This window comes from Symphalangus syndactylus, chromosome 2 (assembly GCF_028878055.3).
Source record: "Symphalangus syndactylus isolate Jambi chromosome 2, NHGRI_mSymSyn1-v2.1_pri, whole genome shotgun sequence".
NCBI classification, from domain to species: domain Eukaryota; kingdom Metazoa; phylum Chordata; class Mammalia; order Primates; family Hylobatidae; genus Symphalangus; species Symphalangus syndactylus.
In genome coordinates this window covers 15,943,747-15,958,007 of record NC_072424.2, presented here as the reverse complement: position 1 = coordinate 15,958,007, position 14,261 = coordinate 15,943,747, and the positions used below count along the sequence as shown (strand labels likewise).

Here is a 14,261-nt window from a genome sequence, read left to right as displayed (position 1 = left end):
TTCTTAAAAAAATTTTTTCTCATACCACAGTAACATGATCAAAATTGGAAAATCAACATTCATTCAATACTATGATCTACAATCAAGGTTTTTTTCACATCCCTGGGTCTCTGCATTTTTAAAAAGCTTCTCAGATGATTTCAATGGATACCAGGGACCTCTGTTGCCTCCTCTGGCAGAGCAGGACTGAGGGGTGGACACTGCCTGAGACCACCCAACAATTCAGGGTGGAGTTATCAGGGCGCCCTGACTCCTGGGGGCATTTTTGTGTGACAGGAAAAGACAGTGCTCCTGGATGAGTGAGATGGCAGCTGGCTTGGCAAGGAGACAGCACCTTTGTCACATCGTCATGTCCCTGTACCCTACATGCTGCACCTACACCCAGGACCGACGGTAACTGAGGCGGAGGAGAAAGGAGGGCCTGAGATGGCAAGTCTGCCCTCGCAGTGGTTCCTGTGTCCTTCATTTCCACTCTGCGAGAGTCTGTGCTGGACACTGGAGTTGGTGGAGAAGGAGCCAGTGACAGGCAGAGGAGCAAACTGTCTTTATCACATTCCATGATCCCAGCTGCTAAAGTCCACATTGAGCTCTGCTTACCAGCCTTCTTCTCTCTTGCTGGAACCTCCTCTGGGTTCCAGCAGCCTCAGCACCACCTGACACTGGTAAGAAATGCAGATGATCAGGCCTTACCCCAGACTTATTGAATCAGAAATTCTGGAGTGGCACCCTGCAGCTTGCATTTTAACCAGGCTTCAGGTGCTTCTGATGCATGCTCAGGTTTGAGCACCACTGGCCACAGGGAGGCCAAGGCAGGGCCCAGGGTCAGTTCAGCCCTCCTCTGGTTGAATAGCTGAAGAGTTGGGAATATCAGTAAATACTTGCAATGCATCTGCTACATGCCAGAAAAAGGAAACAAGAAGATGCAGTAGGTCTGAGAAAGTGATGGGGTGAGCAGAAACCCAAAGCCTATAGAAAGCCACCCGAGTGGCCCCTCAAGCCGGTGAATTGGCTTTAGGGTTTACTGAAGGAGGTGGAAACCTCAGCCTGCTTCTTGTCTGGGTTGTTAGAGGAGTCATTTAGAAAGCTGTACCATTCTCACTGCTTTCCAATGCTCATTTTTCCTGCTCATTTATGGATTAAAAAAAATGCCTTGGCTGTATGTGTAAGAAAACAACAATGCAAGTTTGTAGAGAAAGAATCTGGGCCTTCTAGGTCACGGTGGTTTAAAGCTTAGACATCAAGCACCTTAGAGACCATGTTGCCAAATAAGCTTAGTAAATGCTTTCTAATGCTTACGGAACTGTGGCGCTTTGTGCTTGCTGTAGTACTATATAATTAGACAAATGAAAGAACTCAAAGGTTGAACCCCTTCCCTCTCTTAATTTTTGTTTTTTATAAGCAGATTTAAAATTCTGGCTCATAATGTTCTTGATTAAATGTTAAACCATTTTGCCTAAATGGCAGCATGTTCTAAATGTGAGCGCGCTCAGCTTTTCAAGCTGCTCCCGAGTGACAGAAATTGACAAGCTGTCATTCAAGACCTTTTGGTAGCTGCCTGGGGCTCTGTTTGAATTGTATCTGTCTGATACTTTACCATGGAGAGTGAAAAATTTGATCACCTGCCATGCTTTTAATTTTCTAAAGCAAATATGTTAGAAGGAGCCAATTAATGCAAAGATGGACTGCTGGTCTCATGCAACTGATTTAGGGGAAGGGTTTGCCTAAATTAATAAAAGGTCTGAATTATAGATCAAATACATAGAATTTAAAGGCTTAAAAGGAAACTGAGCAGCAGCAGGCCTGGGGTTGGCTTTTAAGTATCTTTATTTAACTAATAGACATGAATGTTTTGATTTGATATTAGAAATGCTAGTACTGGAGTCTCTGAGCCTACTCTGGCTGGAGAGGCTGCCCTATCTAAAAAACACAAAAAAAAAAAAAAGAAAAAAAGAAAAAAGAATGCTGGTATTGTAATTCTAAAGTGCTTCAGAAATTCTCAAAAATAGGACAGCCATGGTGGCTCACGGCTGTATACCAGCACTTTGGGAGGCCAAGGTGGGCAAATCACTTGCGGTCAGGAGTTCGAGACCAGCCTGGTCAACATGGTGAAACCCCATCTCTACTAAAAATACAGAGATTAGCCGGGCGTGGTGGCAGGCGCCTGTAATCCCAGCTACTTGGGAGGCTGAGGCAGGAGAATCGCTAGAACCTGGGAGGTGGAGGTTGCAGCGAGCCAAGATCACACCACTGCACTCCAGCCTGGGCAACAGAGTGAGACTCTGTCTCAAAAAAAAAAAAAAGTTTTCAAAAATATTTTGAACTTCCTCACCTTTGTCCTATTTTTGAAGTAGGGGTCTACATTGAAGAGATCATACAGAAATAAATTAATTGTTACAAAACGAATGGAATATCTATACTTCTTACCCTATTGAGTTACATTAACTGCATCTTCAATTTAAAGTGCTCCTCAACATAAAATGCAGTCATGTATCTATATTTAAAAATGCATATTACTAAATCTATTTTTTTTTCAGTCTATCATCCACACTGCAGCAAGGTGATTCTGCCAAAACGTATCTCCTTAAAAGCCAACTAGAGCTTCTCATCAGCATCAGTGTGAAGCCAAAAATCCTGAGGAGGACAGAGGGAGTCCCTCACAACCTAGACCGGTCCCCTTCCCTCCGGCTGCCTCAACTGTCCGCAGGACTCTCTTCCCGCCTGCGGCCACACTGTGCAACTTGGAATTTCCCCACCTGGGCGGACTCATCGCGTCATCACCAACTGGATGCATCTTCTGCTCTGTGAAGCCGGTGAAATCCTTCTCAACCCTTGAGATGCAGCCCAGTCTCTTCCTAACATCTGGATTCCTCTCTGTCACTGCATTCCCTCCTGTCATCCTGCCTTTTTTTCTTACCCTACTCTCTCTCCCATGTGATAGGCATTAACTAAAATTAAATAAAAATTCAGATCATCCTTGCACTTGCTGCATTTCACATGCTTGGCAGTCACATGTAGTTAGTGGCTACCCTCTTGGACAGCACAGATAGAGATTATTTCCATCACTGCAGAAAATTCTGGACTTTGAGCTTCTTGAGGACAGGGGCTTGATCATTCAACACTGCTTTACAGTGTCTAGCAGTGTCTACCCTGTAGCAGGGGCTCAGGAAATTTTTCCTGAACCGAACCTAACTGAACTGATGTGGGTTTGTCATCAGGGTGTACCTGCTGTTAAAGGAGGTTGTGACCTCTGATGCTGGGGTGGCCAAAGGGGATGGGAGTGGGCCTGGCACTCTGAGGAAAGGCGGTGAAACCAGCTGAGAAGTCATCTTTTACCTGCTGGCATGGCCCCAGCCGGGGTTCTCTTGCTATGGGAGAATGGATGAGTAGGGATGGATTACACCACCCTGGATCTAGAGGACAACCTGGCTTGAGGGGCATGGGGGACGTTGGAAGTCAGGGTAAGAAGCTTGAACTTCATTCTACTGGCATGGAGAGCCCCTGGAAATTACTCAGCAGTACAGTGATAGGCTAAGCTTATAGGATGAGCCAAAATTATTAATAAGCTCCTTAGATCTTAGATCCTGTGACTTAGGAAAGGCAATAGGAGCCCCTGAGCATTCTGGGTCCTTTGTACATTTGGGAGAACAGAGGCCTGGAGTGGGAAATCGTCCTCCTGGGCAACACAAACATGGCTGCTCCATTCCTATTCAGAAGCCTCGTTTCGTGATTAAGGCTCTGGCAGCTGTGGTGTTTCATTGTTCATTATTCATGAATAGACTTGGCCCTGTTCAAAACTAAAGCTTCAGTGCTGCAAATGAGGGCTGCAGAGAGGATGTTGGGGAACTCGCCTGTTTGGCTTCAAAACTGCCCCCTTTTCTCTGGAAAAATCCTCTCTAGAATACTGTGCCAAGGCCTGGTGAGTGAGAAATGAGTTTTCATGATGTATCAAAAGAAAAATGCGTCTTTTAAGAAAACGTCTTTATAAATGGCAGCAGATGGGGAAGAATCTAAAAGAGAGAAAGAGCAACGCTTGCAGGTTGAAAGCATTACCTCCAGATATGGAGACGTTAGGACTAAGGGAAGGTCAGTGATGGGCCCATGAGGCCAGGTTTCAATGGACTTACCATTTCCTTCTTCGTGCACCCACTGATGGACACACGTAGGCACACACACCAACAGCCTCCCATGTGGACAGTGCAGGGTGCCCACAACCCTTCCAGCAAGACTCTGATTTCTCTGTTTCGAAGGATTTCTCGAGGCCCCTCTGTACAGCTTCTTGTCTTCTTCATGACCTGTGCCTGGGTCAGAGCAGGTGGAGTGAGCTGTACTCACAGCTGGGAGATGAGCCTGTGATCTCATTGTGCAGTGGCCCTGCCAGGTTGCTCTTTTTAAAACCTTGGGTAATGCAAATTCTGCTTCCTTGGGACCGCTTGGTCCCCCAGTCCTCCCCCTGCTGACTCCCTTCCTGATGAAGCCACCAGCATGGCTCTCAGGGTAGTGCTGTCTTCCTTCTCTAGAACAGCCACGTGGCCCCATGGCTTGTGCTTACTGGTCACCATGGTTACAGACGCCTCTTCTAGGCTGTGAACCATCACAGGAGTGGGTCCAGTTCAGCTGACACTTCCTCAGGGGTATAAAGTAGCTGGGGGTCCCCCTGAGTCTCTATCACCCTCTTACCCATTCTCCACCCCCTCCCCCACCACACATACACTCTACTGCCCCGGTGCTGGGTAACTCGCCAAAGCACTGTGCTGGCACTGGGGCATTCAGGGGTAAAGAAGACGGGGCCTCTGCCCTAGGGAGGAGGTGATGAGGGCAGGAACAGCAGCACAGAGGGTGAGAGGCAGAGGCAATGGCACTGAGTGGGGGCACGAGGATGGAAGAGGAGCATGCTAGATGGGACGATGGGACCCAGCACTGACCAAATAGAAGCTTGTGGGTGGCACATCAGTCACTCCAGGGACATATGCAGTCACTGCCATTTTCCTAATGAAACTCCTCCAGTTATTAAACAAAGGCCCAGGGTCACAGACTTAAGGACCAGAAGTGGGATTTGAACCCAAGTCCCCCAGATGACAGGGCTCCCACGTGCTTCTCTAGGTCACATGAGCCCACGCTGGAGGGGAGGAGGGGTGTCTCAAGAAGAGGGGAGATGTGGGCAAAGAAAGGCACAGAGACCGTAAGCAGAAAGGTATGTTCCAGAAAATGCAAGTTGTTCAGCACTGGGGGAGCAGAGTGTATATGTGGTGGGGGAGGGGTGGATAATGGGTGAGAGGGTGGTGAAGACTCAGTGGGACCCCCAGCTACTTAATTCCCCGACAGGGAAAGAGCCTAGAAACTCCCTCCACCTCCCGCAAAGCAGTGGGGAAGCTGCGGCCACACTGTTTTCGGTCCGCTCATTCCCTCTGCAGTCTGGCTGCTCAGGGGGATGGAGGAGGATGGGGCTTGCAGGCAGGCACAGCCGGTTTGGAAGGTGTCCTGGCTCCAGCACTCAACTTGTGGCATGACACTCAGGGGAGTCACCCTTTCTGGCCCTCAGTTTTCTCCTCTGTAAACTAAGAGAATTCGACAAAAATAAGTTATCACCAATTTATTCACCACCACGTGTCCTTTTAATTTCATCTGCCCCAGGACTGCAGTGGGGCGTCTTTCTTTGCTGATGGACTTCGAAAATCATCACCCCCCGCCCCCGCATTTTTTGTGGTTAACCACAGCTAGCAGGAACTCAGGGCTTCTCATCAGCAGAGGCCTCTGCCTCTCCAGTATCCAGGACTGAATGGATTCTGGGTCAAGGCCTCCCTCCCGCAGCCATGAGGCCCTGGCTTTATGGAATATCGCTTGGAGTCCAGGGAGTCAGAATGGGGACCCCGACAGCTTTCCCATGCCCCAGGCTCCTGGGCCTTTCTGGGGGACCCCTCTGGACCTTGGGCATTAACAAGGTTCATATTTGGAAGGTGCTTTGAGGGGGGTTATACGTATTTGGAGTTTACTTTTTAAACTATTTGTATTGGAAAAGTAACGTGTGCACAAGGGAACAACCCAAATACAGAAGAATATTAAAATCCCCAAGCCCCCAGCCCCCTCCCATGCTACTCTATCCCAAAGTCAGCCCTGTCGGCCCACCCAACCCTGGGTGCCTCTGCCCAGGGTAGGGGTGGAGGTTTGAGGGTTCGGGATGAGGGCTGGGCGAACCGCCTCCTCTCAGGTCCTTGGACACGAGCTGTGCCCATCTGCTCAGTGTGGACCCAGGACTACTGCCCACAGGCCTGGTGCTGCCTGGGCACCTAGACCCACCTCCAGGGTCGCCCTTGGCCCTCCTGATGACTCTCAGACTCGCATCTGTCCCACAGGATGCACCAAAGATTCGCCAGTGGGAAATCGAATTTTTGATAACAAAAGTGTTTTGAAATAATCACGCACGTGGTGAAAAATTCAAACAGGGGAACACCCCTTTCCCATCTGAGACCGCTCCACCCTCGCCAGTTACGAGCTTCCGAGCTGCCTCCTGAGCTCTCGGTGAATACGGACATGCGTGCCACCCACAACAACTTTTTAAAAGAATCAGACGTGTGAAGGATTCTATTCGAATTACTTCTGCTCTCTGCTTTTATCACTTCACTGTGGGTCTGGGCGCGGGCTTTCTGCCAGCTCCACGGACGCTGCCTTCGTCCGGCCGCACAGGCCCTGTGGTCAGGGTCCCGCGTGGTGCGTACTGGGCGCAGAACCAGCGCGTGACCGGGGTCCGCGGTGCCGCAACGCCCCGGGTCTGCGCAGAGGCCCCTGCAGTCCCTGCCCGGTCCAGTCCGAGCCTCCCGGGCGGGCCCCCAGTCCGGCGATTTGCAGGAACTTGCCCGGGCGCTCCCACGCGGGGCCGCCGCAGGGCCCCCTTGCAAAGTTCCATTAGTTTGAAGGACGCGAATCTCGGCGAGAGAACCTGCGGAAGGCGAATATGTGGGGCGCGCAGACGGGGAAACTGAGTCCCGCGAGAGGGCGGGCCTGTGCGCTGCCCCGCCCGCGCCCCACCAGCTCCGCCGTGCCCGGGCGCGTCCGCCCTGCCCCCTCCGCGGGCGGTCCCGGTCCAGCCGCCCGCCCTCCCGCCATCCGGCCAGCCCCCATCCCGGGCGCCGTGCCCGTCCCCAAGGCGGCTCGTCACCGCTGCGAGGCCAATGGGCTGGGCTGCGCGGCCGCGCGCACTCGCACCCGCTGCCCCCGTGGCCCTCCCGCACTCTCCCCGGCGCCGCTCTCCGGCCCTCGCCCTGTCCGCCGCCACCGCCGCCGCCGCCAGAGTCGCCATGCAGATCCCGCGCGCCGCTCTCCTCCCGCTGCTGCTGCTGCTGCTGGCGGCGCCTGCCTCCGCGCAGCTGTCCCGGGCCGGCCGCTCGGCCCCTTTGGCCGCCGGGTGCCCAGAGCGCTGCGAGCCGGCGCGCTGCCCGCCGCAGCCGGAGCACTGTGAGGGCGGCCGGGCCCGGGACGCGTGCGGCTGCTGCGAGGTGTGCGGCGCGCCCGAGGGCGCCGCGTGCGGCCTGCAGGAGGGCCCGTGCGGCGAGGGGCTGCAGTGCGTGGTGCCCTTTGGGGTGCCAGCCTCGGCCACGGTGCGGCGGCGCGCGCAGGCCGGCCTCTGTGTGTGCGCCAGCAGCGAGCCGGTGTGCGGCAGCGACGCCAACACCTACGCCAACCTGTGCCAGCTGCGCGCCGCCAGCCGCCGCTCCGAGAGGCTGCACCGGCCGCCGGTCATCGTCCTGCAGCGCGGAGCCTGCGGCCAAGGTACTCCGCCGCGCTCCTGGGCAGCTCCCCACTCTCTCCATCCCATTTCGGACCTGCTTCTGCGGGACTGGTGGGCAGGCTGAGGGGCAGCGAAACGTTGTGGGGTGGCCAGGGCAACTCTCGGGGACAGGCAGGTGGGCCCCGGGGTGGCGGCTTCCCGCGGGCTGCCTCGGAACCGAGCGTCGCGCCCAGCCCGGGGCCGGTTCTGCGCCCAAACGATGCCGGTGCGCCCGGCCTGCACTCTGGGGCTCGAGACGCCGGGCGACCGGCCACGGAGTGCCCTGAGGGCAGCCACACAGCGCGTGGACCCCAGGACAAATAAGAGGAATGGGGGCATAAAGGAAGGAGAGAAGTTCAGGACTGGGAATTGGCGCCTCGCAGAGCGGCTTCAGGACCACAAGAAGTCATTTCCGTTGCTTTTTCTTGTATTTACTTCCTCCGTCCCCTTTAAAATTCATTACTTTGATCACGGGACCGCTCCGTGAAAACTGTATGTAACTCTTTTGGAAAGGAACAGTGTTTGCCGGCCCGCCCCGGAGTTTCCCCAAAAAGTCTACCCCGAGCAGGGAACGGTTTGGCGCCGCACTCGTTTCGGCGGCGTTGCTGCCGGTCTTGCTTTCCTCGTTTTGAGCCAGCCCTACAAAAATGAAAGTGGCTCCTTTTGAATAAGCTGAATCGGGCTTTGGATCACGAAATCTGCAGAGGCGGAGAAGGGACCGGGTTAGTGATGAGGAAGAAGTCTACCCCTCTGTTCCTCCTGCCGCACACAGGACCTGTTCTGGCTGGGGAGATGGTGGTGATGGGGGAAGGAGTGGAGTGGAGCAATGTCTAACTCTCTCGCGGGACCTTCCGGAGAGATGCTCCTCATCTTCAGGAAGGGGCCATGTGGAAAAATAATATCGAGTTCAGCGGCGGCCAGTCCCGCGGTGTAGGAACCAGACAGCGGGGCTTGGCAGTGCGCTTGGGCGCAGCCATGCGGCTGCTGCCCGACCCCAGCGCTCCCTCCTCAACACGGGCAGTGCCAGGAGAGGGGCATAGGGGAGCAGAGTGCAGAGGGACTGGTCTAGAGTTTACTTTATAGGAATGTGGTTCAGTGTGACCAACTAGGGCCTAGCATAGTTTGGTTGACATGGACGGGAAGGTGCCAGAGCCGAACTGGGTGAAATTCGAGATTGTGTATTTCACCAACACAGGAGCCCAGCCTTCGGGAAACTCAGCCTAGTTAGGCAGTAGAGAGTTGTCCCGGAGAGAAGTGATCCTGCAGACTTGAGAATGGGCATGATGATAGCACACGCCTGTTGATCACCCAGTCTGTGTGCCGGGTGTGTTACCTCTGTGACCTCATTTGGTCTCACGAGGTGGGAGTTTCTCCTCTCTCTCTCTCTCTTTTTCTTAAGAGACAGGGTCTCCCTCTGTCGCCCAAGCTGGAGTGTAGTGGTGTGATCGTGGCTCACTGCAGCCTCCGACCCCTGGGCTCAATGATTCTCCTGCTTCAGCCTCCCAAGTGGCTGGGACTACAGGCGGATGCCACCACACCCAGCTTCTCATTCCTGTTTTACAGATAGCGGAACTAAGGTTGAAAAACTTGCCCAAGGTCACTCAGCTGGAATTTAAACCCAGACAGCCTCATCCAGAGGAGTCAGCCCAGCACTTAACTCGAAGGGTGGGGGAGAGGGGTCAGGTGCTGTAAATTTCCTGGTGGGCTGGACGTGCATCCCCCTCAGAGCTGGGAACAGCATACGCAAAGCCTAAGACTTGCTTGGAGGTGAATAGATCAGTGTGGCTGGGGGACGTTTGGGGAGGGCAGCAGGAGTGAGCCAGGCTGGTGGCCCAGAGTCCCGGGTCTGAAGAGGCTGGCTGTGCCCCGTGCCCTGTGCGCAGATGTTCTTGAACTGGGGCAACTCAAAGCCTAGTGTAGTGTAGGGCTGACCCAGCAGTGGAGTGAGGAATGCATCCGGGGTGGAGAGTTTAGACTACTGCAATAATCTGGGTGTGAGGCGACAACATTGAAAAAGCATGTTTTTGTCCAAAACAAGCCAGCTGTTACTGGTCTCGCTGTTTGTGGTCTCATTGCACGGGGTCCTGAGTTGCTGGCACTGTGCGAGCTGCCTAATTTATTGCTAGTGAGGCAAGTTGCTTAACAAGCTTTGGAGTTGGCTGAGTCCCCGTGTGGAGGAAAACAGGTCCCCCATTGGCCATCAGGCTCACAGCGGGCTCCTGGTGTGCCAGTGAGGGGACAGCCACAGAGGGATAAGCATGGTGGCTTTGAAAGGAGGGAGAGACAGAGTGGGTACAATGCTGTTTTTATCCCTCCCTCCTTCTTTTGCAAATATTTATTGAGCTCTGTAGGGTGTCTGACACCGTTTGCATGTTTGTCTGTCTGGCACATCAGAGGCACTTGGTACGAGTGGATTGGTGAATGAATAAATGAATGAATGAAGACAAATGGGAGGTGCTTGCGATACACAGCCATTCTGTTTTTCCTTAGTGGAAGACACTGCTTTGCTGCGCCCCCTCTCTGGATCTCACACTCCACCCTTGACTTTTCGGAGGTGTTTCCGAGGACAGGCGCCTGGGAGCCAGCAGACTTCATTCAGTCCAAGCCAGGCTCCAGGACTCAGCAGCTGGTGCCCACGGGCAGGTCACTTGACGTCACTGTTAAATGAGGTGAATTGGCTGCCTGCTCTGGCTCGAAGATTGGCGGGAGAGTTACTTTAGCTGCAATGGACATGAGCCTTTTCAAGGGGTGCCACTTGACTAAAGGCCTGGAGTTGGAGCAAGTCATACACAGATCTGGAGACAGAGCGCTCGAGGCAGGAGCGGGCGCTGCGATTTCAAATATTTTAAGGAGGCTTTGTCTGGGGCAGAGCATGCCAGGGGATGAGAGATAGAAATGTCATCAGATCAGGGGTTCCTAGGGAGGTGACTGGCACTTTGGGTCACAGTAGATCTTTGTGTGTCACCGTTCAAAGGAAAGCACTTTCATCTGTAAGCTGTTTAATGAATAGACCTCAGAGAACCTCTCTGCTCGCCGCTCTGGAAATGAAGGCAAATCATCTATTTCAGAAGTCAATGCACTGGCAGGGTTTGGATGGGAAAGTATACAATTCAACTAGAGAACAAAGATCTGTCATCTCCAGCTCTACTGGTCAGATGATTACAAAAAAGAAAGGAAGTGAAATACTAATAGGATACTAATAATGAGGGCTAACATATATGTTGTGCTTATTCTGTGCCGGGTGCATACTAATTCATTTGATCCTCCTGACAGTCCTATGAGTGAGTGCTGTAGTCTTCCCTGGGTTACAGCTGGGCAACTAAGTCACAGAGCAGTACCTTGCTCAGGACTGGTGGTCCCACACAACTGGAACCAGAGCCTCGTTCATAACCACCATGCTGTGCTGTTGACAGAGCAACAGAGATTCTAAACCAACTCCAGCTAAGCCCCAGCTAATAGCTGAAATAAACAGGGCTCCAGATGGCTGTGGCTTTGAGATGGAACAGGACAGATCACAGCCTTCACTCAGCAGGCTCAGGGGCCTGAAGACAAGGTTGCCTCCAGTTGCCGTCAGTGTAGCCCTCACTAAAGAAAAGCAAAAAGAGCCGAGGGACTGTAGGAAGGCTGTTTCCAAGCCAGAGATCCAGACAAACTGCTCTTGAAGAGAGAAAGCCCTTCCAGATTCCCCCATGTCCCGAAAGACCAGTCAGGATTCTGGACCTCTGCAAAAACATGGACAAGAAGCCAGGAACAAGACCTGAAACAGACTTCCCAAACAGCAGAAGCCTCATCCATTTCTCCTCCTAGTACATCCTCCAGGAAAGCCCACCCTACTCCATACAGCAGCCCAAACAAGCTTGGAGGTCTACAAGCTGCAGGGGTGCCCAGAAACTCTGCCCCTGGAGGATTTTAGGATGGCCTGCTCCTGGTCTCACCCCAGAGCCTCTGAAGGCAGAGGCTGTATGTACATACCTGGTGAAGAACCAAGGGCTTAGATGGTTGCTTTACTTCTTGGAGCCCTGGACTGTTTGTAAAATTTACTTTTTTTTGAGATGGAGTCTTGCTCTGTCCCCCAGGCTGGAGTGCAGTGACGCGATCTCGGCTCACTGCAAGCTCCACCTCCCGGGTTCATGCCATTCTCCTGCCTCAGCCTCCGGAGTAGCTGGGACTACAGGCGCCCGCCACCACGCCCAGCTAAATTTTTTGTATTTTTTTAGTAGAGCCGGGGTTTCACCGTCTTAGCCAGGATGGTCTCGATCTCTTGACCTCATGATCCACCCACCTCGGCCTCCCAAAGTGCTGGGATTACAGGTGTGAGCCACCGCACGCGTGCCAAAATGTACTTTATTTAGGTGATTCTTTCATGGGAGCCTCAAACAAGCAATCATTGTTAGCTGAGTGCCGACCCTGTGCTGAGATCTGGGGAGACAGGGTTGAATAAAACAAAGTCACTGCCCACAGGTAACTTATATTCAATACAATGGGGGAAAATACAATCACTGCTTCCCTGGGGTTGCATTTGTCCATTGTTAAAGTGGGCAGTTCGCTAAAGAGTCATTTCCACTATTGGCAATTCAAATACACCTTTTGTCGGTTAAAAAACAAGTGTGCCGGGGACCTGAGCTTCATCTTAGGGCAGGGTGGGTGGAAACATTTGTGAATCTCCAGCTTTTAGTCACCCAAAACTTGGAAATTTGGAGGTCTTTTGAGCAGTTTATGAGTCTCTGCCTGCTCTGGTCGGCTGCCTTCTGTTATTGCTCTGTTGGTTTTGCTAAAGAGTTAAAATATTAAGGCTTCATAAAATTAGGAAGTTAACAAGCTCAAAAACCAAGTGTTTGAGTTACTTCATTCCACTGAGAGAGCTGTAAATGGGTTGCATTGGAACTTAAAATAACTGCATTGAGTAAGCGATGGTGGCGGGCACCATGAGCTAACTGTGGTCAGAAGCCTGACGGCCTCCGCTTTGGGGCTGGATTCTCCGTTTGGAGCTGTGTGATCCTGGATGAGTTTCATGCCTTGGATTCAGAAATCAGACTTTCCATGAGCTTATATTTCAAGTGAATAAATAGCTCTGGTCAGGCTTAATTTGAAGAAGAGGTGAGCTTGGCAGTGGGTGAGGGTTCCTTGGAAGGCCAACTGGGGCGGAGGGGCTGAGGGCAAGCGGCTCTGGCCCTTCGTGGCATGTTACCTGACCAGGTAACGGCTCCCTCGACCTCTTGGAGCCTCGGCAGTGAGGGGGTTGGGCCAGTTGATCTCTGAGGCTCCTTTTAACTAGAATGGTCTGTGATTTTTGTAAGAAAACAAGTCTCTGAGGAGGTTGTGGTCACCTCATTCCTAATTTAAAGGCTGGGGAGGCTTCTTTATGAGCTACTTCTTTTTCCTAAATCATTGATGGTTAAAGCCAAGGCTGGCATCAAATCGATGTGACCCATCTTGAGCCTGGTTGCTTTGTGTTTCAGCTTTGTACTGGCTGCTGAAAGTCCCTGGGAGACCACAGGGGTGCAATGTTTGTCCCAAGAGATGAGCTTCCATGAGCTCACACCCCTTGCTCCTTCCCTGGGGCTCCGAGGCCTTCAGGTCGTCTGAAGTGAGATACCCCTGTGTCATTTCATCTTTTCCTTCTCCACCTTCTCTGCCGTTAAAACAAAAAAGAAGAAAGGAAAGAAAAATGCTATTAATAGAGAAACCGAGAAGTTTAGCCATTCTGAATGTGTTTCCAAAAGGCTCCTGGAAGTGGCATGGAAGTTAGAGTGATTCAGCACTACTTGGTGATGTGTGCCTAGAACCACAGGGGGACATTAGCCAGGACAACACGCCTCAGGACAGAAGTAAGTGGCTGTGAAGAGGCATGTCCATCACTGCCGGAAAGGTGCAGAGTTCAGCTTTTGGAGTCAGTGCTGAGAGTTCCATTTCTAAATTCATTCAGAGCGTTTGTTTAACACCTACTGTGTGCTCAGAAGTGTATCAGGTATGGGGACTCAGAGGTAAGGACTGGTGGCCCCTGATCTCAAGGTACTTGTGGTAGATAGTATGATGCTCAGCTGAAGGGCTGGGCTTCTGAAGTCGGATTGCCATTTTCTGGATGTGTGGCGTTTCTTGGGTTTCATCTCTAAGTCTCCGTTTCCCCATCAGTAAGATAATAGAAGTAATAGCAGATACATACATAGCTCTTAGGGCATTGCAGAATGGAAGGATCTCCTTATATGAAACGCGAAGCACGTGCCTGATGCATTGCTAGAACTCGGGCAATATTAGCATGTTGTCATTGTCATCATCATCATCATCACCTTCAAGGCACTGACAAAGGAGTCAGCTGTGCGGGAGGAGTGCTGGGACACTCTTGTCTCCCTGGGGATAAGGTGGGTGGGTGGGTTAGGAAACCTTCACAGAGAAGGAGGGTGATGTGAGACTTCTGTCCGGGAGCTGACTTGGAATTTGCCATCTCATATTTGGAAAAGGTTCTCTGGGCAGAGGTATCCAAAGTTGCTTTGCCTGTCAC

General features: G+C 52.3%; 2 protein-coding genes across 2 annotated transcripts in view; both read left to right on the top strand.

Moving 5' to 3' along the window:
* The first annotated feature begins 266 nt into the window (after window positions 1-266).
* ARMS2 (age-related maculopathy susceptibility 2) lies at window positions 267-2,956 on the top strand. Its single transcript, XM_055242653.2, is given in 3 exon segments — window positions 267-442; window positions 445-662; window positions 2,535-2,956. Coding segments are annotated over 3 exon segments (321 nt in total). The 5' UTR covers window positions 267-366; the 3' UTR covers window positions 2,562-2,956.
* Window positions 2,957-7,153: 4,197 nt separating this feature from the next.
* Window positions 7,154-14,261, top strand: part of HTRA1 (HtrA serine peptidase 1) — a 53,242-nt gene continuing 46,134 nt past the window's right edge. The window contains exon 1 of the mRNA XM_055246645.2: window positions 7,154-7,764. Within this exon, the coding sequence (XP_055102620.2) occupies window positions 7,167-7,764 (598 nt within the window). The 5' untranslated portion in view covers window positions 7,154-7,166. The remainder of the gene's footprint in view (window positions 7,765-14,261) is intronic.